Source organism: Eurytemora carolleeae, unplaced genomic scaffold (genome assembly GCF_000591075.1).
Source record: "Eurytemora carolleeae unplaced genomic scaffold, Eaff_2.0 scaffold1037, whole genome shotgun sequence".
NCBI classification, from domain to species: domain Eukaryota; kingdom Metazoa; phylum Arthropoda; class Copepoda; order Calanoida; family Temoridae; genus Eurytemora; species Eurytemora carolleeae.
In genome coordinates, this window is record NW_019396925.1 from 39,817 (window position 1) to 64,388 (window position 24,572).

Consider the following 24,572-nt stretch of genomic DNA (forward strand, 5'->3'; position numbering starts at 1 on the left):
CAATAATTTTCTTTGTTAATTTCTAAACCAACCAATTTTAACCATGTCTTATGCAAATATTTCAAAACAATTTCGTTTTTTTAAATAAATGTTAAGAAATATCCATTTTAGATCTCTTTGTTTTAATATAGTGACCTTTAAAGGCAACAAATTTAAAGTAGTTTATAAACTGTACATTGTACACGCAATTCATTGATCGTTAAAAACTTCTAAAGTATCTTAAAGGTATGATCTTTCGCCTAATGCGGCAAGATTTTTAAAAATTGCAATTTCAATGCCCTAAATTTATCCTTTATAAAAGTAACAACTGCCGGAAGACTCAAATGCTGTGTCATGGAAAAACGTACAGTTGTGGCTCATGGCTGCCGGAAGACAAAAAAAGATCATGTATGGTAGGGGAAAATGTTGTGGCTTATGGCCGCCTGCCTACCTCCGCTCGTTCTACCCAACCTGGCACGGGAAAGGAAATGTTGTACTAAGAGTTTAATAAATAAAACAAAACCCACTTCTCTTGTCAGACCCAAGGAATTTACACGGAATCTTTGTTAACATCAAAGTGTACTGCAATCTGGAAGGAATTTAAATATAACTCAACAGTGTTTGTTTACATTTGTCCCAGAATCTGTAGTACGGTTTTAATGTAAACCTGTTCCTGGTATATTCTTTAATGTGATTCAGATGTAATCTATGTTAAAATAGATGGACGTAATTTAAAGTAACCCTCTATATGTTGAGTGGCTTATCAAATTCACAACTGTAATCGGAAAATCTTTAATTTCCTTTAGTTGTCCAGCCAGCTTACAACTTATTATTTTCAGTTGTGGTTTCTCTACAAAAGTCATTAGCGTATTTTTGCTTAACAAACAATGAAGAAAATACACATATTTAAACACTTTTTTTATGGAAGAAAACCAATAAACGTTTAAGTACCGTTGTGAGTTAGAACTTATGTCACAATTGGAGGGTCACCTAGGTTTACGCCAACAGTCCCTTTAATATAAAATATTATTGCTGGAATGAGTCCAGACTATCGTAGTCGAACTGACGCATATCTATTGGAGGAAAGATATTGAGGCTGTCCTCCCTTGGTGTTCCGGGTCTACTCTCCTGCTGCCCAGGGTCCAGAGGACGATGGAGGTCTCCGGAGAACAGAACACTGCTCTGGAATCCACTCGGGTGCGACTTAAAATGGTTATGTTTTAGACTAGCTTGGAAACCCAGCTTTGTCTAGAGTTTCCCTATAAAAGTCAACCCACACAACTTAGAATTTGAAAACCATGCTAAGAACATTCCCGTAGTTCTACCAAGTTCCTCAATCAAAATTTGAGTAAGATCACTACTTTTCATAAAAGGTTTTAATCCATAATCCAATATTTACAAACTTTGGTTTTCAGCTTAACACTGATTAAAGAGATTTTTAAAAACAACCATGCAACACACCGTTTATCCTTACGAGGTTTATTTTTTTATTTGTCCCAAATTTTGATTGGGGAACTCGGGAGAACCACGGCTCGGGAATGTTTTTACCTTGGTTTAAAATTCGAAGCTAAAAACGTTGTTTAAGACCAAACGCAGATTAAAGGCGGGAGTAACTATGAATAACCAGGGCAACGCTGGGTTCCTAAGCTAGTTTTAAAATAAATTAGTTCTATTCCAAAGATAAAGTTAAAGTTTAATAATTAACCAACTATAAAAGAAGGGTGTATATTTTCTCGAGAAATCATTTTTCTTTCCCCCCCCCCCTAGAAAATTATTTTTTCCCTCAGATTTTGTATATAATCCTGTGCAGAGCGAGAATTTTTCGGGGGTTTTACTCGCAGAATTTGGAAAAATTAATAATTTTTAAGGGGGAAATCAAAGAATTTCTGGGTAAAATAATAAAAAAAAGAATGAAAAAAAGTCGCCTACTATGTCCAATTTTTATTCTTCTCCACCCAAATCGTCAAAAATTATTCTGAAAAATATACACCCATGCAGTATTAAAACGTAAAAAAAAATTTCTTGCGGGGCAGAGTTTTTAAAACTCCCGTTGTACCTGGAATGGTGTAAATCTGCCCCCAAAGGCTGGAAACTGTGCACCAGGATGACCGCCAGGGAAAGGCGCCCCGGGACCAGAGAACATGTTCTGCGGGGCCCAACCCACCAGGAGGGGGGGCGGGGACATCATTAAGGGGGAGGGGGAGGGAATGAGTGGAGAGGCAGGCTGAAGAGGCGACCCTGTGGTAGGTATAGATCCATCTGGAGAGTTAACCTCTGCTCTCGCTGGTGGGAGAATAGTGTGGGGAGAGTGAACCTCTCTTCTAACCGGACCAGGTTCAGAGTTTGAAGAGTTCGGGTTCGACAGATTCTAAATTTACTTATTTTTAAGAAGCATAAAACATATGACAGTAATCGTTTTAATGGGACTATAAACGTATTTTCAAGAAGATCAAGGATAGATAAAATTTCATATTTTTCTCTCTCTGAAAATCGTTTTTTTTTAATAGTAGAAGTGCCTTGTAAATTTTTTCTTCAGAGACATTGAAGCAAACCGGCAGAATTTCACACGTTTTGAAAAAAAACAATATCATCGATTCTCATTTTTAGACAGATAAAGGTTTAAACATGCCACTCGCGGTAAACGATTGGTGCCTAGAAACTACGTCTTCGGTCCCATTAGGAGAAAGATAATCAAATCTAAATATATTCTTTGACCATTCAGATTTTGAAATGAAAATGTTAAGAACTCTCGAATAAACAGTAAGCGTAGACAGAGGGAAAAAATTAATCTCAGATTTCCGATCCTCTTTCTCCCAATATTGGCAGAAAAAAAACGAAAACCCTAAATTTATATCAAACAAAAATGTTCAACTTCATTATGAATCTGATACCCCTTCATACTCATTTTTTAAAGGTTTTTTATTTCCCTAAAGGTAAAAAGAATTCAACAAGGCAAGGAACTTTTTAAAGCTAACAATATTTGCAAAAATTCACCTCTTCGTTAAACTGATTCCTGTTGCCAGAAAATTGGTTATTCTGATTCTGCTGCTGTGAAGACAGAACTCCAGGTTGGGTATGATGTGCCAACCCTGGCAGGGAACACATTGGTATAGGGGGCGGTCCTTGCTCTCCGATAGGTGGTAGATACATCCCTCCTCCAGGACCCATTATCATTGGACCAAATAAACCAGGCATACCTGGTATCTGCTGCATTTGCTGCTGATGTTGTTGCTGCATCTGCTGCATCTGTAGATGCTGCTGTTGAATCAGGTTCTGCTGAAGACCCGTGGACACGACAGGACCCAACTGCAACCTAGGGTCAAGGGGTAACCGAGGGTCTAATGGGATCCCGACAGGAAGGAACGGGAATACTTGGTTCTGGAACTGTTGCATCATCATGTTCCTTTGGTAGTTCTCCAGAAACGGATGAACTGGAGAGGCTTGCATTCTGGCGAACCCGGGGGGAGGCGCAGGACTAGACTCTCGAATCCCGGGAGGCGGAGCACATTCTCCAGAATCCCCTAGAAAACTCTTCTCTAAATCCTCAAGATTTATTGCTTGCGCTGGAAGTTTTTTATTTTCTCCTCCTGCAGCGGCGGCCAGAGCAAGTAAATCAAATCCAGTTTCCTTCGGGGAAGTAGTTGGTTGGCTTTGGGGTGGTCCATTAGGATGAAACATTCTCATGAATGGGTTTTGACCATGCTGACCAATAGGAGGGGTTTGTCTCATAAAACCTAATGCAGGGTTGTGCTGTCCATGAAACCCAACTGGAGTAGTTTGTCGACTGTTCCCAATGGGTGGGGTTTGTCCACGGTATCCTACTGGTGGTATTTGTCCTGGGAATCCTGTGGGTGGGGTGTGTCCTAAATATCCAGTGGGCGTGGGTGTCCCTGGATATCCAGTAGGTGGAGTATGTCCCCGATATCCGGTGGGCGGGGTTTGACCGAAGAGCGGAGAACTTCCGAAAGATCGACCGGGTGGGATCTGAACCTGAGGTGGAGCAGGCAAACCATGTCCTCCATAGCCAAAACTTTCTTCATTAACTACTCCAGGGGCTTTCAAGGACGGCGGGGGTCCAGGAGCTCGGTTGTTAGGAGGAGGATTAACAACCCGGCTGGATGGTGGTGTATCATTAGAACTGTTTCGCTTAGTGATGCTTGGTGTCCTAATAGGATCTGATGGTCTAGGAGGACCTATGGGTCTTTGTCCTGAAAGGGGAGGAGGTTGAGAGAATAGAGGAACACAAGGGAGTTCCTTTTCCTGATGAAGGGAGATTTTCTGCTCTTTGATCCTACCATCTTCATTCTCACCTGAAACATAGAATAAATCCATAAATCCATAAATCATGCCAGACTGAATAAACACAACAAATTTACTATGCTAATAATATTATACTTTGGAAGAATTGCAAAAAATTAAACATTTATAAGATTGATATTGTAGATTTTAGTTAAAAACGAAATGAGAAAAAAAAACAGATCATAATAATCATATTCAGATCATTATATCAAGAAAAAGAGCAAGTTTCTATTCAAATAACTAAAAATTTAAGGCCGCGTTTAATTAAAATATCAAAAATTAGATCGCCGAGGAATAATTCTTCTTTAATTCACGTTCTGACAACATTCTGCTTGTTTACAAGCTTTGTGATGCAGATAGTTCTCTGCCAGGTTCAGGAGGTCTTCGTCAACAGGTTGATCAGCCTTCTCATACTCATCCTCAACAATGTTACGCTTTTCCTTTATTTTATTTTCCTTCTTTTTCTTCTTTTTCATTACCTTCCGCGATTTCTCCGCCATAGAGCGCGGATCAGCGTGATCAGGCTGATCAGGTTGATCATTTGTATTATCTTTCTGATTTGAGCAAACATCTATTTTGAGCTGTCTGTAGTTCGATTTGAGTTTTTCTAGCTGAATCCGTCCCTGACTCATAGGAGACAGATAATCAAAGAGTTGTGATTCTCCGACAGTAGAATTCACCTGGTTGTAATTAAACCCAGAGCTCAGGGTAACAGGGTTCTTCTTGATCATCTGATTCTCTTCAATCGTCTTCGGTTCTTCGCTTTCTTTCTTCTCTCTTCTCTCTTTCTTATTCTTTTTCTTCTTTCTATTCATATCCTCGCTATTTGTCTGACCTTCAACTGTCTTCTTCTTCTCTTCATTTATCTTCTTCCCCTTCTCCTCCTCTGCCTTCTTTTCCTTCTCCATGCTTTCCATTTCTTCCCTCTTCTTTATATTCTCAGCTGCTAACTTCTTGAATATGTTTTCTATCTCGGCTATCCTCTTTTTATTTTCATCTTCTACTCTCTCAAAATGTCCATTTTTAGTTTTCTTCTTTCCCTTCTCTGCCCTCTCCGCCGCTATTTTCTTCAACTTTTTCTCCTTGTTCTCCAGGAACCTTCTCTTAAATTCCTCCTTTCTGGTCAACTTCTGCTCGGAGTTAACTTGACTCGGATCTTCTGAAGGATTAAGGTTCTCCTTACCTTTGTCCGCTCCTCTAGGTATCTCCGACTTTGTCCTGTTTCTCCCCTCATCACGTCCATCAACCCGTCCTGCGTTCTAAACATCAAATCTTTTAGAATCACGAATAAATCAATGAGAAAAGATGCTCTTCAAACCGTTCTACATTCTTAATTTTAAGTATCAAGCTTTAAATCTAATTCAACATTTTTTTACAATTTGGTTTAACACATTCAACATATGGAATTAAATACTAAGCAAACATCTGCTTAATTAGTTTAATTCGATTAATTTTTTTTAGATTTTCATTCTTTCAACACAAAATTATCCAAATTTTGAAAAGCCAAGAAAAAAATCGGAGGGCTTGTGTATACATTTTACTGTGATATGTTCGGACTCTTTGGAACTAGTGTTATAACAACATAGGAAACCACTAACCCTAAATCTACACATATTGGAAACCACTAACCTTAGTTCTATGCACATTGGAAACCACCAACCTTAGATTTACACATATTTGAAACCACCCACCTTAGTTCTACACATAATGGAAACCACTAACCTGCTGCTGCTGCTCTGACTGAGTCCTCGGTCGATCCTTTTGTGCTTTCTTCCTCATATCCGCAGACCTTCTTCTAAACATACATTTCAATTGGATTTTTTATTCTTTTCTTCAGATAAACTTTTTTTTACATGCCTGGGACAGTCGGCGACCAGATGGCCGATTTTACCGCAGGCTCGGCAACCACGGTCGTTCGGCGGTGCTCCATTTGTCAGCAGACGGTGGTCGAAAAAGTAATCCTGAATATTTAACATTGAAAATATATTTTTTTTGAAAATTCAAATTTTTATTATCACATAGTGACTGTATGCTGCATAGTACATAAGTGAGGAAATTGGTTTGAAATTGTAGAAATTTTATTTTAATTAACCCATATAATTCATGTTGAGAAAAAACTTACAACACTTTACATCAGCAACCCTTCACCTCCCTTAAAGGTTTCTGTGCCCCTAAGACCACTTCCTTGCTACCTGAAGGTTTCTATGCCCCTGAGACCCCCCCCCCTATTACCTGAAGGTTTCTGTATCCCTGAGGAACCCTGGGTAGGACAGGTATAGGAGCTCCGAACAATGTTCTACCATTGATAAATGTTTTCTTGATGTAGATATTCACTGAAATAGTAAAATAAACAATTGTTTCAAGAAGAAAAATCAATATATTACACAATTCTTTGATCAATCCTCAATCTGTTAACCAATCAATCCATCAATCCATCAATCAAACTATCAATACATTAATATTAATTCATTAACCCATCAACCCATCAATCAATCAATATATCTATCTAATTAATTCATTAACCCATCAACCCATCAACCCGTCAACCCATCCGTCAATCTATCAATCAACTAATACATTATTCATCAATCAATTAACCAACCATTTAATCTAATAACTTTGAAGAACTTACTTCTCCTGCTTATTCCAACTCCAAGATTATGACTCAACTCGAACGGATCCTGAGGATTAATGTTCAACTGTTAAACTTTATTTTTGTCATGAAATGGACTTTTACCAGAGTTGGATTTTAAAAAATGGCCCTAAATTCATTATGCCTGGTTTTATCGCTTTAACGGTCGTGGGGAGAATACCCCCCCAGTGTTTACACCATTTCTACATAAGGACATCAAACAAATGTTTTGACACTTTACGATGTCTATTTTAGTATTAGATTGGGAAAACACGTATAAATATATTTAAAGAAATAATGCGTGTTTGGTAATTTAAAAGGAAGACGACATCTGCAAGGAATTTTTTTTGCGTTTTTCCTCTTCAAAATACATTTTATAACTAAATGTGCATTTAGTTTTGTAAACAAGTAAATGTTTTTGATATCTAAAATTGTGTAGAAAGGGTGTAAACACTAAAGGTAGGCTCTCTACGCAAGAAACCGGGTATGAATTTAGTATACCAGCCCAAATATTAAATAAATACAATTTGTTCATAAGTATTATGCAACGAATGTAGTATGGCTTTCATAGAATTAATGATAAACCTTTCCAATTTCAGTAGAAAAGAAAATAAAACAATGAAATGTCTATTTAAAAGGCTCTCTTAAAGGGACTGTCTAATTAAATTTTCCCCTAAAAATATCCTGGTTTTTATCAGAAAATTTAATAATTTTATTAACGCAGGGGTTTATATCTTTAAGATTTACCCAATAATTAGGAGATCTGTGGCAAAACTTGAAAAATTGGCCTTAAAAATGCAAGATTTTTCACCCTTTCTCATATTTTATACCTAAAATGATTTTAAAAGAGGGGGGGGGGGAGAGAAATGAATGATTTCTTAGGAAAATATACACCCCTGTTTTGACGGGAAAAATTTCCCATTATTACAGTTATGAATCAGACATATAACCTTTAAATGGATGGTCTTTTAAATTACGTCGACAGTCCCTTTAAACCAGAAGATAATAACGTCTATATTCCCTTTAAAACAGAAGATAATAACGTCTATATTCTCTTTAAACCAGAAAATAATAACGTCGAGAGTCCCTTTAAACCAGAAAATATAAACGTCTATATTCCCTTTAAACCAGACAATAATTAACAGTTGCATGTTTCCTTTAAACCAGAAAATAATACGTCGAGAGTCCCTTTAAACCAGAAAATAATAACGTCGATTGTCCCTTTAAACCAGAAAATAATTAACAGTTGCATGTTTCCTCTATAGCGATGCAGGGTGAATTCCACATTTTCTCAAACTTGGTGAGAGGTTTATGCTGACGTATACACACAACCAGCTTACGGTCATCCCACTCTCCTACAAATAAGAAAGAAAATATATTTTGCATCGTCGCTGGCTCGAAAAATATGAACGTTTTCTTTAAATTAAAGATTATTAAAATATGTTGTAAAAAATTAGGAACACTTTCTTAAAATTTAAGAAACAAAAACTCCAATAACAAAATTTTAAATGATCCCATTTTATGAGTTCTTTGCCCATTTTACTAAGCTACACTTAATTGAACAGCAATAATGTATCGTTGCTTTTCTATTTAAAAAGGTTGAAAAATGTTAAATTCTATCAATTTCCTTTTTATTCCTGCGGAATATATCCGCAATTCACTTTAATAGATAAAACCCAAAATTTTTGATAAATCAAAAGTTTAAAAGTTACCGTTTCTCTAAAGTTGTTTATTTTTTATTATTTTCTTTTAAGGAGAGATTTCCAACCGCAATATACTTTCTAGATCTCCTCCAGTTTAAATATGCAATTTCTAAACCGGATTCTGACAGGTTTTTTTTATTCCTGTGGTACTGAACAACAGAGTAAATGAATATAAATATTAAATACCTGCAAAGAAACTAAGAAATCCAATCCAAAGTTGACCAACACTCTTCTTATTCCCACTTCTCCATCTAAACAATTTAATTTTACTTCATTAACCGACAAGTGGGTAGAGGTAGAGGGGGCCATCCCGTCAAGAGCCCCCTCATTTCCTGTTCGAACCCAGGTATTTGCAGAACTCTGCCCGAGCCCCGAAATAACATGTCAAAGCACTGTTATTCACGCACGCAGAATTGTTCTTGATTTAGTTATTTTTTTCTGTCTTAAAAATAAGTAAAGATATAACTCGGAACAAATGCAGTCTTTCGTGGGACTCAAACATAAACTTCGGGGCTCAGACATCACAAGTTTTTTTGTAATCGTCAACATATTAAAAAGAATTAGTTTAATTATGATATTTTAGAAAATATAAAAGTAGGCTAACTTTCTTTATATTTAAGTTTGAAACCTAGATCCCCCCCCCACCCTTTCTTCACAACATAATGTTCACCTGGAGATAACCTCCTTGTCAGATTGAAACCAAGCGTTCCAACCATCCACAATCTTCTAAACATTTAAACTGGTTTTATTACATATCTTGGTCTCACAGGGTGAGAAAAAATTCATATAGCGATGATTTACAAGTGTGAACATAGTACTGTTTGTTAGCTTAATGCTTGCACTGAGCTAAATATTTTTTTAACTATGCTGTATACAATTAGTTTGTCCTCTTTGACATCATAAACCGTCCTGTCCTGTCCTTTCCTGTCCTGTACCTCTGGTTTCTCCCCTGTGTACATCTCCTGTAATACAGGGATGACTGGTGGAGATGTCTGCTGAAGATAGAAGAGCATCATGAGTATATACGCGTAGCTAGATAAACTACCTCGGCTTGCGTCTCCAATATCACAAACCTACAGTTCATTTAGATAATTCATAGGATTATCATTAAAGGGGCATATATTTTCTTGCAAAAAATCATCTACCCCCCCCCCCCACAGTACACAGTGGTTTAAAAAGCAGATTTCATGGACATCAGTACATAACAGGTAATACATTTTGACTAGAAATCTGATACTTTGCAAAAACAATGGGTTCTATCCATATTTCGCGATATTAGCAAAAGTTGAATTTGCTTTTTTTGAAGGTGATAACTTATGAATTAGAAGCAAACATTTTTTAATCAATTTTTGCAACCTCCAAATGGCTAAATCAAACAAATGGCTAAACCAAATCAAAATATATTTTTTTAATTAGTTCCCTCAGGTTATTAAAAGTCATGACCAAAAAAAATTTAACGTTTTTGACATATCATTTTTTTATATTTTCAATTTCCATCATTCTTGAAAACAAGGAATTGAAAGCCATTTTCTTGGACATCAGACTTTAACTTTTTTGTCTTTACAGTTACAAATCTGCCACTCTTAGGACATAACAATAAAAATTAAAATGAAGGAATGAATATTTTTACATTTTTAAGGTTTAATTTGTAAAGATCTCCTTAACCGGAGCAGTGTTCAAGCTAAACTGTAAACCCATGGAAAGCTAACATTTTCAAGATTTCAGAACATCTATGGTTTGATATGAGCATTGCACCGGTTTTTGAGTTATTCAAGAATTTGTAAAAATTTTGGAGGGTTAAAATGACTAAAAATTAACATATTTATATAATTTGTTTAATATTTTGGTCATTTACTAAGAAAAATATTTCTTTAAAAGTCCTTAAATAATGTAATGTATATATCTGTGTTGTACTTAAGGAACATTTTTATTAAAACTTATGAAAATCAAAGAACTACAAAACTTGATGTTTTACAACATTTTTTTCTAGAAGAGCTTTCAACACAATTTTTCGGTTCTTAATCGGCCTATAATTAACCTATCTGCAAATTAAGCAAATCTATTTTTTTCTATGTCCACGGTTTAGACCACTGTGCACCACTGAAATGCACTCCCCTCCATACTCAATCAGTCAATCCATTCTTTTCATTCTTAAAGGAAATTTGTGGAAGGAGGTATTTAGATAATTAACTTTGTTAGATTTGCGGGAAAAAATGAAAATTTCAACCACCAGGACTTTACCCAAAACTGAGCCCACAATCCCTAAAGAAAAAAAATTCAGGTAATAACTTCCAAAAAACAGTGTAAATCTCTCTCACCTTTGCAAATAGTTTGACCATATATCCTAGAACCTTGACTCTCTGATCTAGTTCAGAGTAGGTTGATAGCAGTCTCGTATTCTCCCTTCAAAATACACATTTTACCCCTAGTTTAGATAAGAAAAATGCTTCGAGTGCCAGATTGTTCGATATATTACACTGGCATTACCCAATATCATACACAAGGTATACACAAGGTAAACACAAGGTAAACACAAGGTAAATACAAGGTAAACACAAGGTAAGCACAAGGTAAACACAAGGTAAACACAAGGTATACACATTACACAAGGTGTACACAAGTAAAAATAAATAAATCTATAACGTTTGCATATTTTGTCTAGTTTAAAATTTAAAAACTGAAAATATTTTCAACTCTCCGAAATTTACAACAAAAACCCAGATTTTTTACTAAAATGCTATCTTGTGTGATACTAGGTATTCATACTCCATTAAACTGGAAAATTCTAAATTTCTGGATTTTTGCTTAAACATTCCAAAAGAGTACAGAGACAGTATTTCAACTGTTAAGAATTTAGCATGGTACTAGGTTACCGACAAATAATGAGTCTTCAAAAACGATTGTACAATATTCATTCCTGCAGTTGTAAACTTTTTGCAAAAACATTTAGTCTATCATTCAAGTTATTTTTAGATGTCAGCACACAAAATTCGACATCCTGAGGCCGAATTTAAAAGAATTTGAGCCGCGGCTTAAATTTAAGCCAAAGCTCAAATAAGGTTGGTTCCACTTAAAATTGTATTCAATTTTTCAAGATTTAAGCCGGCACTCAATTGAAACCAGTTTTTGGGAGATTTGAAACACGGCTTAAATTCATAAATTTGGACACAGATTATACATAATACTTGAAGATTCTCAATGTTATGTCCTTAATAGAGGTCTCATCTTTTGTGGTAAACCCTGTATCTGTAAAAAGCCTGAACCTGGCGAGTACGTTGTACAAGCTGATGTCCGCCTCGACGTTCAGGTTCTGGTAGAACAGCTTGATTATAGGAACCTTGGCGGAGGTGATGGCCAACACGTTCTTCACGCCGGACATCCGCTTGATCTTCTCCGCCAACTCCTCTATTATCTAAAAGAAAAATATATTATGTATTTACGTTTTCTGTTGGTCTATTTGTACTTTGTAGCCCTCCTCCCCCTTTTCGCACCTGTATACAATTAAGTCCATCAGCTGAAGGCTTGTCCGTGAATGTGAGTGAGATATCTAGGTCCGAATGCCGGAACGCAAACCCGTTGCTGGACGATCCAAACAAGGTTAGTTCCGCGTTCTTAAAGAACTTCCTGATGTATCCGTTCAGGTCGACCATTATGTGGTCCCGGTTCATTAGCTCAGCGCTCTGCGGTTCCCAGTTCCTTAAAAAAAAATTCGAAAATGTTTCAGGGATTTTATTAAAAGTTTAAAGAAAAATATTAACTTGCAGATTTCTCTAAAGATAATAATTTTGCTTTACGATTACAATTACAATCAGGGGTATTTATTAAATTAGAAGAATGATTTTCTATCATCTCGGGGAAAACTGAGCAAACTAGCAAATATCCCCCCCCCCCTGCGCAAACACACCTAAATTCTAGAAGGGGGGGAAAGATTTAAGAAAATATTTACCCCAGATTACGTTGAAATATGGAGGGGAAGGTTTAGATAAAACATGAGCTCCATTGATCAATATTACCTTAAGACCTCCACACAAATTCGATCAAGAGCTCGGATATAAGCATCCCGAAGCTGTGGCAGCTGCAGAAGAGGAGGCAGCTTCTCCTCAGGACAGCTACTGGTCACGTGCCCCTCAGCTGAGCAGACCGCACAGAGAACAGCAGGTACAGACCCGTCAGTCAAGTGAGCAGCTGAGAACACAAAAGACACCATGTTCCTAAATTATTTTATGGAGGAAAGGTTTAACAAATTATTCAAAGAATATACTATTATTATATACTATGTACTTTATACTATTATTATATAATCCAAGGGGGGGGCTGAGGGTATAAAAGAGAAATAGGGGGAAAACGGAACTTACAATATGCAACCTTTTCTAATTGACTCGAAATAGGAAATAAGAAAATCAGATGTAAAAAATAATCACCACAATCATCTTTTGCAAAATATGCGTTAATTCAGCCTTGTTCTTTATTATTTGAAAATACTATAACTAAAAGTTTTAGTTGTTTTTACTAATATATTTTTCCATAACTCTTTTATTTCATCGTAAAAGTTGATTATTATCGAACTTATGGGGGGGGGGAATTATGATTGGTCCATGTTTTGCTACCTGGTTAGGTAGGACTTTAGTTATAATTGGTCCATGTTTTGCTACCTGGTTAGGTAGGATTTTAGTTATGATTGGTCCATGCGAAGTTTGAATAGTTCCAAAGTACAGATAACCTAAAAATAAAGTAATCATAATCAACCAGTGCTTAAATACTAGGATCTGGAACCAATGAACCAACATTTTAGAGCTTCCTGTATCCGGATCCGCAAAAATATGTGGATCAACGGATCCGGAATCCAAATCCTAGGGGCTAAATATTTATTAAAACTTTTAGCTCTCATATCACAAAACTCCACAGTCCACAGTTAACTGACGAGATATTATTTAAAAACTTCTTAATCTCTAAATGGCTCATTAGGTTCAAGCATAAAAATGGCGGGAAAGAATGAAAAGTGTTGCAGAAGTGAAGAAGGAAATGACCTGGATCCATTTATTTCGTATCAAGGATCCGGATACGCAAAAAATGAAAGAGAGCCTAAGCACTGCACTTAATAATTTAGATATTTCTTTTCTCCTAAGTTCAGACACTGACTTTGGATTGATAAGATGTAACAGAAGTATACAGGGTGTCCCAAAATCACTCTTTACGGAGCTACGACTCTTATCTCGATTTATTCTTTTCCGAGACAATTCCGATCGATTTGACATGAAATAAAGGTCTGAAGAATTAATGCAGATTCAAGGAATAATTGAAATAAGCAAAATTATTGAAACCCTTAACTTTCGCTGTAAAGGGTAACCCACTTGTCGTTGTACACAACGCGATCAAAATGTGATGCAAATCGGTCCAGGGGTTTTTAAGAAATGAATGGACATTGGACATCCAAACAAACAAACAAACACCATAACAGAGATTATTACTTTTTAATACATATAAAAACAAGAAAAAGAATAAGAATAAGAATAAGAAGAAAATTATGAAAAGACCCCAGAAATATGATTCTCAGATTACCATCGAAAAAAATGACCACACATGTAAATAATAATAAAATTAGAATTCGTCGGTCATCGGGAGGTCATCTGGAAGTCATTTGGAGGTCTAAACCTGTTTTAAAGCAGTCCGCGATGTAGTTGAATACTGATGGATGTTGGATACTTCGGCACAGATTTCTCTTCATTGAATAGGGATCCTTTAACAAACTTATTCTTTATATATAAATAATAGTTTGGGAACCCAGCTTTGCCTAGAGTTTTCCATATAGAAGACAACCTACTCAACCTTTTCAATTATATCTACATCATTCTGGTACCGGTGTGAATCGAGAAGCTTTTACTTGAATGAAATGTAACTATGTCGGTTAATTTTTTGATGAAAATTAGAATTTAAAGAATAAGTTCCTCAATAGCAAGCTTCTTAGATTTCCAATCCTTCTCCTCATTGGTGGTATCCTCGGCTTTCCTTATGCTGACTACCAGGTCGGAGCTAGCATATGCCAAACTAAAAATTTTAGTTGTTAAGTTTCTTATAAAAGATTGATATTGAGATGTAGTTGAGCCACAAAAAGGGATAAGCTACTTCTCATATGAGCTGACTCAAGTTCAAAATATGTGGTTAAACTTAGTTTACATTGTTCAACTATTTCTCCCCATTCATTAAATTCAATCCCTGGATTAAAGAATAGTTGTTTATTATGATTATAAATTGTCCATTAAACATGACACACAGCTTTGTGCTTTAGAATAACAGTCCAAATTTTTCATTTTTTGGTTAACCTATCTAATTTGAAAATTCAGTGCTTGGGAATCGGACCCGGATCCGTAACATTTTGGCTTACTGGATCCGGAAACGGATCTGCATCTAAGGGTAATGATTAAAAAATGGCAAAAAAACCCAAATATGAATTGTTGAAAAAAGAGAGATTTATAAAGTTAGATAAAAATAAGAAAAAAAGAAGAAAAATTAATTTAAAAATTTTTTTCTGTTAAAAAATCGGTAAATACTAAAGAAGTGTTCATGACCTGGATCCGGATCCGCATCAAAATTAAATGGATTATAAGCACTGTATGAAATGATGATTTCTAACAATTTTAATATTGAATTTTTTAAAACAGTTAATATTCAAACATACAACCTGTAAAACTGGAAGAGTTGAATCCAGAGCTCGGCAACAGAATCAGCATTTTCACTTTTCCATTCTCTGTCAATATCATCAATGTATTTGAATAACTTGTCTAAATTTCCCCCCTTCCAAAAAAAAATCATTTGTTAACAAATGATTTGACCGTAAATTTTAGATTTATTTTCGCAAACTTTAGTTAGCAGAAAAAATAGTGATTTTGGGCGGTAAATAAAACTAATTTTTCTTTAGAGAAAAGATTAAGTATAAAGATTGAAGTCTTCAAATTTACGTTAACCAAAACAAAACATTTATCTATATAAGTGTTAAGGTTTAAATGATAAATTTAAAATTTCGAAAAGAATACTAGCCAAAAAAAATATATCAACGTTTTTCGTTTAAATTTTTTTCGGGATTTTCAAAGATTTTCAAGGATTTTCAAGGATTTTCAAGGATTTTCAAGGATTTTCAAGAATTTTCAAGAATTTTCAAGAATTTTCAAGAATTTTCAAGAATTTTCAAGAATTTTCAAGAATTTTCAAGAATTTTCAAGAATTTTCAAGGATTTTTAAGGATTTTCAAGGATTTTCAAAGATTTTCAAGGATTTTCATGATATGCTCCCTGAGTTTCTCCTTGTTAGGATGATAGACCTCATCGTTGCTGTCTTCCATAAACTCATGTATACAGGGTACCACAGGCTAAACACAGTAGAAATATAGGTAGATCTCATCGTTAACTTAGTAAATAATTAAACATTTGAGTAACAGTTGTCATCTGGATGGTGTGTTTGTCAAAACGGCAGAACCGACATTTTCTTGTGCAACCTCCGATGACGCAAGGAAACGCCGGTCAGAATTTTAAGCGAATTCTTAACTTATATATTCGAGCAAAAAACTCGGCGATTTATTTATTATAATCGTACGAAGAAAATAGGTGGCAAGTAAAACTGAATTTAAAACTAAAATTATTGTTAAAAAGACTAGTTTCAAATATTTTATGATCTTCTATAGTCAGACCCGTGAGTTTGGCTAATTACTTGTTAAGTACCCTGAAGGAAGTAACTGAGAAGGACGGAGAATCTATAGGAGGAGGGACTGTTTAGTTCTCTGAAGAAAGTAGATGAGTAAGATGGGAAATGTATGTGGGGATAATGTTCCTTCTGCCTGTTTATCTAGTTTAGTCAGGGCAGCCCAGTACCGGAAATTCACACCCAAAACTCGGACCCTAAAAGAAGTATGTGTTTTTTATTTTCAAATAATTATTTAGATTAAAAATTGGAGGATAGGAAATCCAAATGAAGAATAAAAGTTGTAGATCCGGTCTATCACCACTACTGAATTTGGAGGAATACTAAGTAAAAATAGACATCTCATTGATAACTGGAGGTTCGAGGTTGATTACTGGAGGTTAGAGGTTGATAACTGGTGGATGGAGGTCGATTATTAGAGGTTGGAGGTTGATCACTGTATGTTGGAGGTGGATTTCTGGAGGTTATAGGTTGAGGAATAGAGGTTAAAGGATAATTGCTGGAGGTCAAAGGTTGATAATAGGATGTTTAGGGTTGATTTCTGTAGGATGGAGGTTTATTACTTGAGGTTGGACGTTGATTTTTGGAGGTTTGATGTTGATTTCAGGAGGTAGAAGTTGAAATAATGGAGGTTTATTACTGAAGGTTGATTACTGGATGTTGGAGGTTGTTTTCTGGAGGTTGGTGGTAGATTATAAATGGTTTGAGGTTGATCACATGTTGGAGGTTTATTTCTGGAGGCTAAGGGCGGATAAATGGAGGTCCAACGGATAATTACTGGAGGTTGGAGATTGATTTCGGGAGGTTGAGGTTGAAATAATGGAGATTAATTATTGAAGTTACCTAGGATCGAGCTCCATGTAATCCTGGAGAATGGAGCTGGTCTGAAGAGCATGATGGTTGTTCAAGGATAGTTCCACATCTAAACCTAGGATAACATTTTCTTTTTATTACAGATTTTAAGTTTGAATTGCTTAACAGGTGATTTTCTAAATAAAAACCTGTCAAACTTAAGATAGCTTCATTCATTATTTTTAACAAGAGCAAACTTCGAATAATATTTTATTAATTTTTGAGGGAATTGATCACGCCTAATATTTCCCGTTTCCTTGGATTTTTTACTTTTTCTAGTTTGTTTTCGATCAAAATAAAAGAATTTTCAGAAAAAAAACTTAAATTTTGATCACGAACAAACGAGAAAAATTTAAAATCCCGGCAAAAACTTTTTCCACTTATTACCCATTACAATAACATAAATATCTATTTATCTATTAGCTTTTGAAATGTTCTTATTTTCTTAGATCCCTATTTTTTCTTAAATTTATTTTCTTATCTTACTATTTTTTCTTGAAATCGGGCATTTACTGGAAAGTTGTTCATTTTTTTATATTTTGTTTACTTCAAAATTATTATCAGTTGTTTCCCTAATGCAACCTATATGTGTATGGAAGGCCTAAAAAGTTGAGGGTGGTTAAAAATGAAAAAAAAAAATTATCGATAAAAATATCGAAATTTATCTTTTTTGTTAAAAAAATAAAACTTTAAATAATTCCGTGAAAAGGGGTCACTAAGCACCTTTACTGCCTAGTTCAGATATAAAAGACCCGAATAGGAACCACAAGTATTATATTTATAAACCTGAAGGACTGTTCCCCTCCGCCTTGAATCTGATGCAGGGAAGGTTGGCGGAGAAATCATCTTCAACATTCCTTACAACAACATTGATTATAGGAAACTTTGAGAAAAATCTGTACAAAATCTGTACATTTTCAGAGAAAAAAATCTGTACAATCCGTACATTTATGAAAAAAAAACCGTACAGTCCTAACATAAATCAATACATTCTGTACATTTTTTTCTTCAAAAAATCCGTACAATCCGTAAAGTTTTTTTAATTTTTAGAAAAACATCCAAAATAAAAACATCAAAGCCAAAAAATATAATATCTCATCTCTATTATCATTCAGCTTCCTTTTTGTTCGTATGTGAGCAAAGGCTGACCCTTACATTGCTTTAAAATTTATTTGAAACAAAAAATGACTGCACTCAGTGTAAAGATGATAAAAGATGAAAAATCCCGATGAAAACAAAATCACGATAAAATAAAAAATACAATTTAAAAATCTGCTTGCTTTCTTTTTATTTTCTAAATTGGGTTTCCTTAAAACTCATTATTTAGCAACCTTGAATAGCCCTATGTATTAATTAAGTAAACCTTGACCTATAAATTTGATAAGATTTAAAGTGAAGATGAATATTGAGAAATCTTTATCCCTTAATCAACACTCAACGGTCTACCGAGTGTTCTCAGTAAACATGAGAATTAAGTGACGACTTTAAGAAAGTCTTTGATTTTCAAAAGTAAAGATACAAGAAAGGCAGACCACATTTCGGAAAGCTTCTTATTTCCCATGAATTTTAGGACGTGTATAACATGACAAGAAAACCAGATTTGGTTGGTTTTAACTTTTTAAAGTCCGACTCTTAGTACTTTTTTTTCGGGTAATTTATCAAGTTCAGATATATCTGAATTTTATTTAGGAAGTGACAGCATTATAAAAAAAAGGAAGACGATTTAAAAAAATGGAATCCCTAATCCTTTTTTTATCAATCGGTACATTCCTCCACAGCTCGCGTTTTCATCAAAAATATTTGATCTAAATCTGGTAAAAAAAAAAAAAAAACACTACGAAGTGGTTGTAACATAAAAAATTTACACCTGGAAGTAACTAAAATTTTTAGCGTTTAAATGACACCTTGATTGTGAAAATTAAACGAAAATTGTTGCCTCAGTACCAAACACCCCTACTGCACAGTTTTTTGTGGGACACCATGTATTTCTGGAACATATTCTCGAATGAACACTTTTGAAACATATTCTCGAAAAGATGAAAGAATTTTGATTGTCAATAGAAACAACAATCAACCTATTATAATTCGGAATGAAGATAATACGTTGAACTTCATTGACTTCAGCTTAAATAAGCTTTTCATTGAGTCAAAATCGAAAAGAATAATAATGTGTTCCGGGCTAAAAATCCTGAAAATCCATACAATTTGAGACATTCCGTACATTTTTTGGTAAAAATGAAAAAATCCGTACAATCCGTACATTTTGGGCACCCTGGGGCTGTTGCTCATTTTAAAATTTGATTGTTTCAAATGTGGTGCCACTACAAAAGTATATCTGCTTAAAGAAACAATGAAGTTGATTGTACAAAATTAAAGGCTTAAACAGCTGAACAAAAGAAGATCTTCTACATTATTAATAAGATAAAGGAGTTAATGGATGGAATGATATGAATAGATATAATCTTATTTATAAATGAAAAAATACAACATGATAAAAAAATTTTAAATCACATTACAAATATCCCGCAAAATGTTTATTTTATTTCGACAGGAAGTATTGATGATTCTAACCCTTAGAGACCTAGATGAGCAGTAAAATTTGCTTCGCTTGTTTCTAATCTCAAAAATTTGGAAATTTTGCGAACTCTGAATTTTGTGAAAAATCCGTTTATTGACGACTACTTACTTGAACTTGTTTGAGTCCTTGATGAGGTCTAGGGCTTGGATGAGAGCTAGGTGAGGTTTATCCTCCTTACAGATCTGGAGGTCGAGGTTGAGGTTAGAGGATCTTAATCCAAAACCAGTCTGGGAGGATCCGTACATTCTCACGCGGCATCCTGCAACAACATATTTAAATCTTTCTTTTTTCTTTTCTTTTTTTCCGGCTTTAACATGATAAATTACAGGGACTGTAAGCGTAATCTCTGGTAACCTTCCATGCAAAGATGGCAATGCCTGATTCACAACTGTACCCTTTAAAGCTAAGTCTGATCAAATATGAATTCGAAATCAATGTTTATAATGTTTATTATTTTCCCTTGTAGCTTCTCTACAGAAGTGACTTCCGCATTTCAACTGCAGGAAAACAAATAGGAATTATTAGAATTAACCACTTTTTAAAACCTAGAATATTTTCTACTTTATCGGTCAGATAAAGGTTTCAAGGGTACAATAGAGAATAAGGCATTATCCATCTTTGCATGGAGAGTCACTAAAATTACGCATACAGTCCCTTTAATGTCAACATTTTTTTAAATGTGATGCACCAAATTTGAAGAATTCATCCTTTCAATTTTGGAAAATAATTTAAACACAAGGAAAATTTTCGCGGGTAAAAGAAACAATCAAAAGCACAAAGATGGAGACGACGACGACCGAGTTGTATGTATGTATGTATGTATGTATGTATGTATGTATGTATGTATGTATGTATGTATGTATGTAAAATTACATGAAGGATTCGAAATATACCATTGAGAAAAGACGTTAGATATTTTCAAAGATAAGAAAATTAATTTGAAGAATTTATTTCTCTTTAAAAAAACAAAAATATTGTTGATGCTACTCAGATCATGGGATGAAGATTTAAAGAGTATCATTGTGAATCAGATGAAGATTTGAAGGGTATCATTGTGAATCAGATGAAGATTTAAAGGGTATTATTGTGAATAGGGCTTTTAAATATCTTTTAAATGGAAGGTAATTCGAAGTTACATGGACAGTCTTTTTAGCCTCTTTATCAATAAATCGATAAATCGATAAATCAATAAATCAATAAATCAATAAATCAATATATCAATACATTGATAAATCAATAAGTCGATAAATCGATAAATAAATAAATCGATAAATCAATAAATCAATAAATCAATAAATCAATAAATCAATAAATCAATAATTCAATAAAATCAAAAAATCAAAAATTCTATAAATCGATAAATAAATCACTAATCACTAAATCACTTAATCAATCAAAATCAATAAATCTATGTATCAATTAGTTACTAATAAATCAATCAATCCTTCACCAAATCAATCATTTAATCAATCAATCAATCGATCAATCAATCAATCGATCAATCAATCAGTCAATCAGTCTAACCTGGGAAGGTTTGCTAGGGTTGTATCGATCTCCTTTATCCTTGTAAGCCTACTGTGCCGAGTATCAATGAAATGTTCGTAACACTGAAAACAAATGTTCAATTAATCATCTTATCTACTCTACACATGTTTTAACATATTTGCACAAATTAGAACCTGACAATGAAATTTCTGATTAAAAATCACAAAAACATTAAAAAGGCAGAACATCCTTAAATTCATGGTTCCAGTACAAATACATGTTTTACAAAATTAGTAAATTACCATTATCATGGAATGACACCAATTTCAACCTTTAATTCAACATATTTCTTTTTTTTAATAGTCATTAAGATTTAAGTTCGACATTTTTGTTGAAGAAATAATCTTGAAGAATTCGGACAAACGCAAAAATTATCAAAATGTCAAATTAATTCATTATGAGGATATCACTCCTTACAGGTACTTCAGGCATAATTTCAAGTGAACCTCTCTTTAAAGAATAAAGAGTCACATGCTTTATGCAGATGAGGAAGAAAAATGGCAGAATTAATCTCTTTTCTGTTACCGACAGTTACCTCAATGTTACCCAAACAACGGTTTGAAAATGTACCATGGTAATTCAAGCATTTTTCCTTTAAAATGGAGGATTACTTGAAATAATCTCGACTGTACCTTTGGTGAATATTTAGTATATTGTAACTAACCTTGTTTAGATTATCACAGTGGTACTCGCAGAGATGGCAGAACCACTGTGCACGGAGGAACTTTGTAGATTTCTTCTTCAATGCTCTAAATATCAATCAAAGTTGATTCATTTTCATTTTTTATTTCTTGTTTTGTAAGGAAGAATGTACAAATCGCCGACAAAAACTCGATATCATTTTTGAATTGATTAAATCTTTTGGGGTGCACTAAAAGCGCGGTATAAATATTTCTGTGGAGTAATAAGTAAAGCTACATTTTAAACCTTGAATCATAATTCGAAAAAGTCGAAGTAAAGCTTTTATTTTTTAGTAAAAACATTTTTAGTTGATTGGTACCGGATATATTTCGAGGCGAGGTAATTGACAACAGGTTCTGGAGCAGTGTAATCCTCAGCTCGAGATACTTTACTCTCCTGCAAAATAATAAAATTCAACATTCACAGTTCTCTCCAGAATGGGAGGGTAATGTTACATCGTCTATACGCAACATCCCCCCTACTGAACTTCTGACCTACTAACTTTCCGACCTACTGCAATATCGGACCTACGCCAGCTGTTTATTTTAGTATTATTTGNTGCGGCCACAAGTCAATATAGCAGCTGTAAAACAACGTGCAACTAGGTCGGATGTGTAGTATAGCGGATTCGGCGTAGGTCAAAAGTGGAGTATAGCGGATTTGGGTAGGTCGAAAAATACACCACTATAGGGAGGGAACCCCCGGCCGCCTTAACTCTCCAGATTTGCTTTGCAGCACCGAGCCTCCGCTATGCAGCACAAATTTTATACTAAAACTTTAACAGTTTTTTACGCGAATAGGAAGAAATTGAGAAAAAAGTTCTAAAATGAATTTGATTTGATTTCATTTTATTTGATTATATAAACCTTTGTTTTAAGAAATACCTTGCGTTGATTTAAAAAAAAACTTTAAAAATTCTTATGAACTATAATTTTGCATTCCATTCAATCCTGTCGTCTTAGGACATTAAACATCTCTTTATTTTATGTTTATTCAATTTTACTATTTTTAAGCCTACCTTTTTGATTTCTGAAACAAAAAACTCCTCGATACTCTGGAATCCGTTAAAAGACCCATCGTTCAATGAGTTAACCTAAATTTTTTTAATTCGTCAGTTCCGGTGCAAAGTAATAATATCCAGAGTCCGAATTTAATGAATTTGAGCCGCGTCTCATATCCCAAAAAAACAGGTTTCTTGAAAAATTGAATACAATTTAAGCGGAACCAACCATATTTAAGCTGCGGCTCAAATTTTTTAAATTCGACCTCAAGTAATTTAATAACCAAAAATTCGGTAAACCTCAAAAGTCAGAAAACTTCAAAGTTCACATGACTCGTAAGGGACTTACATACCTGATTCGTTACAGTACAATTGAAATATTTTTCTTAGAAAAGCAAAAATTTTTTGGCTAATCTTTATTTTTCAATTTAAATTCTGAACCTTTCATTTGCGGGTTTTCTGGCTTATTTTTATATCGTAAAATTAAGGATATCTTTTCCTGGTCAAAGAAAAAAAAACTTAATGTAAATAAAATTTATTTTAAATAATTTAATGTTAACCTTAGGTTTCTTTGCTGATCCTTTTTCTCCTGTATGTTTGGGTCCAGTAGGTTTCTGAGAGGGCCTGGATAAATTTAATAACATTTATCTTGAAAATTGAAATGAAAGAATTTTGCATGTTGGAAAAATTCATTTTATATTGCTACTATAAAACATTTTTTCATTTGGCCTTTGGCTTTGATTTAACATTTCTTTTTATATATAATACCCTCCACGCAAAGAGGACTTGATGTCCAATTTACACGCAGTGTACGCTTCATACAATGCTAACTCAACACAGCTGATGCGTCACTTTTTTCCCTTGATCACCAAATATTTTCCATTAAAAGCGGTTTCTAAAAATTCGAAAGAAAATATTCATTTTCTGCTAATTATAGCAAGTGAAAATTATTATTTTTAAAACTTAAAACAGCTCACAAGTGTACAAGAATTAAAAGCGTGTTCGTAGATTAATGAGAATAGGTCAGACAGATAGTCTAACATTTAAAGGGTACCGTTACGAAAAGGACACTGCCATCTTAGCATGGAGAGTCACTTGAACTTGCGAAAACCGTCCCTTGAATATATAATTTCTCCCCCCCCCCCCTCCTTGAACTTTCCTGCATAAATCTAAGCATAAAAAGAAACTTTAAATTATATATATGATATACAATATACATACTTCTCTTTAAGTCGTGGATAGGCTCCAGGTGCAGGTTGAGATGAAACGGTTACTATTTCGGGTTGGATTGAGGTTCCAGGAGCACCTTGAGTAGGAACTCCACCACCTAGATTCAACCCTAGCAAACCCTTTATCTGTTCTTCGATCTTGAGAGAATCCATCTTTCTCTAGTTCATGATTGATCGGTCTGTAATCAATTGTCAGTAACAGGAGTAATGATCCAAAAACACTAGAATCTCCCTTCTAAAGAGCTGGATCCGCACATGTGTCTTCTAATTTCAACTTTTTAAAGAAAAAGTACATGGTATTAGGGCAAATAAAAATAATAGACAAAACATGATATAGCTAGGTTTATGTTGTTTGTTTAATCGATTTGATCATTTTTAGAAA

At 34.4% G+C, this 24,572-nt stretch overlaps 3 protein-coding genes across 3 annotated transcripts; all 3 read right to left on the reverse strand.

The window, feature by feature from the left end:
• Window positions 1–884: 884 nt before the first annotated feature.
• LOC111710181 (terminal uridylyltransferase 4) lies at window positions 885–12,844 on the reverse strand. Its single transcript, XM_023484238.1, has 16 exons — window positions 12,627–12,844; window positions 12,105–12,309; window positions 11,877–12,025; window positions 10,932–11,016; window positions 9,549–9,686; window positions 9,284–9,339; window positions 8,800–8,864; window positions 8,168–8,265; window positions 6,911–6,959; window positions 6,511–6,611; window positions 6,136–6,239; window positions 6,001–6,073; window positions 5,462–5,537; window positions 2,974–4,289; window positions 2,036–2,347; window positions 885–1,182 (listed from the first exon to the last, which is right to left on the reverse strand). Exons 1-16 carry the CDS (start codon window positions 12,818–12,820, stop codon window positions 1,006–1,008), a joined length of 3,198 nt encoding a protein of 1,065 aa, XP_023340006.1. The 5' UTR covers window positions 12,821–12,844; the 3' UTR covers window positions 885–1,005.
• A 250-nt stretch (window positions 12,845–13,094) lies between these two features.
• Window positions 13,095–19,994, reverse strand: LOC111710177 (terminal uridylyltransferase 7). Its single transcript, XM_023484234.1, has 10 exons — window positions 19,844–19,994; window positions 17,944–18,014; window positions 17,149–17,233; window positions 16,375–16,502; window positions 15,900–15,978; window positions 15,293–15,358; window positions 14,559–14,658; window positions 14,266–14,350; window positions 13,221–13,333; window positions 13,095–13,100 (listed from the first exon to the last, which is right to left on the reverse strand). Exons 1-10 carry the CDS (start codon window positions 19,978–19,980, stop codon window positions 13,095–13,097), a joined length of 870 nt encoding a protein of 289 aa, XP_023340002.1. The 5' UTR covers window positions 19,981–19,994.
• Window positions 19,995–21,249: 1,255 nt separating this feature from the next.
• LOC111710178 (uncharacterized) lies at window positions 21,250–24,386 on the reverse strand. The gene is made up of 6 exons (XM_023484235.1): window positions 24,183–24,386; window positions 23,522–23,585; window positions 22,980–23,054; window positions 22,281–22,357; window positions 21,945–22,029; window positions 21,250–21,342 (listed from the first exon to the last, which is right to left on the reverse strand). The coding sequence occupies exons 1-6, from the start codon at window positions 24,341–24,343 to the stop codon at window positions 21,250–21,252; spliced, it is 555 nt and encodes a 184-aa protein (XP_023340003.1). The 5' UTR covers window positions 24,344–24,386.
• Between the last annotated feature and the right edge of the window lie 186 nt (window positions 24,387–24,572).

Coding starts and splice junctions, on each gene's coding strand:
- LOC111710181 (XM_023484238.1), bottom strand. CDS start 12,820: ATGGTGTCTTTTGTGTTCTCAGCTGCTCACTTGACTGACGGGTCTGTA. Junction 5,538..6,000: donor AGTCAGAGCAGCAGCAGCAG/GTTAGTGGTTTC, acceptor TTTGATGTTTAG/AACGCAGGACGGGTTGATGG. Junction 2,348..2,973: donor GGAATCAGTTTAACGAAGAG/GTGAATTTTTGC, acceptor AAGTAAATTTAG/AATCTGTCGAACCCGAACTC.
- LOC111710177 (XM_023484234.1), bottom strand. CDS start 19,980: ATGTACGGATCCTCCCAGACTGGTTTTGGATTAAGATCCTCTAACCTC. Junction 18,015..19,843: donor AAGGACTCAAACAAGTTCAA/GTAAGTAGTCGT, acceptor TGTTGTTGTAAG/GAATGTTGAAGATGATTTCT. Junction 15,359..15,899: donor CCTAACAAGGAGAAACTCAG/GGAGCATATCAT, acceptor TGATATTGACAG/AGAATGGAAAAGTGAAAATG.
- LOC111710178 (XM_023484235.1), bottom strand. CDS start 24,343: ATGGATTCTCTCAAGATCGAAGAACAGATAAAGGGTTTGCTAGGGTTG. Junction 23,055..23,521: donor GATCAGCAAAGAAACCTAAG/GTTAACATTAAA, acceptor AAAAAAATTTAG/GTTAACTCATTGAACGATGG. Junction 22,358..22,979: donor TTGTTTCAGAAATCAAAAAG/GTAGGCTTAAAA, acceptor ATTATTTTGCAG/GAGAGTAAAGTATCTCGAGC.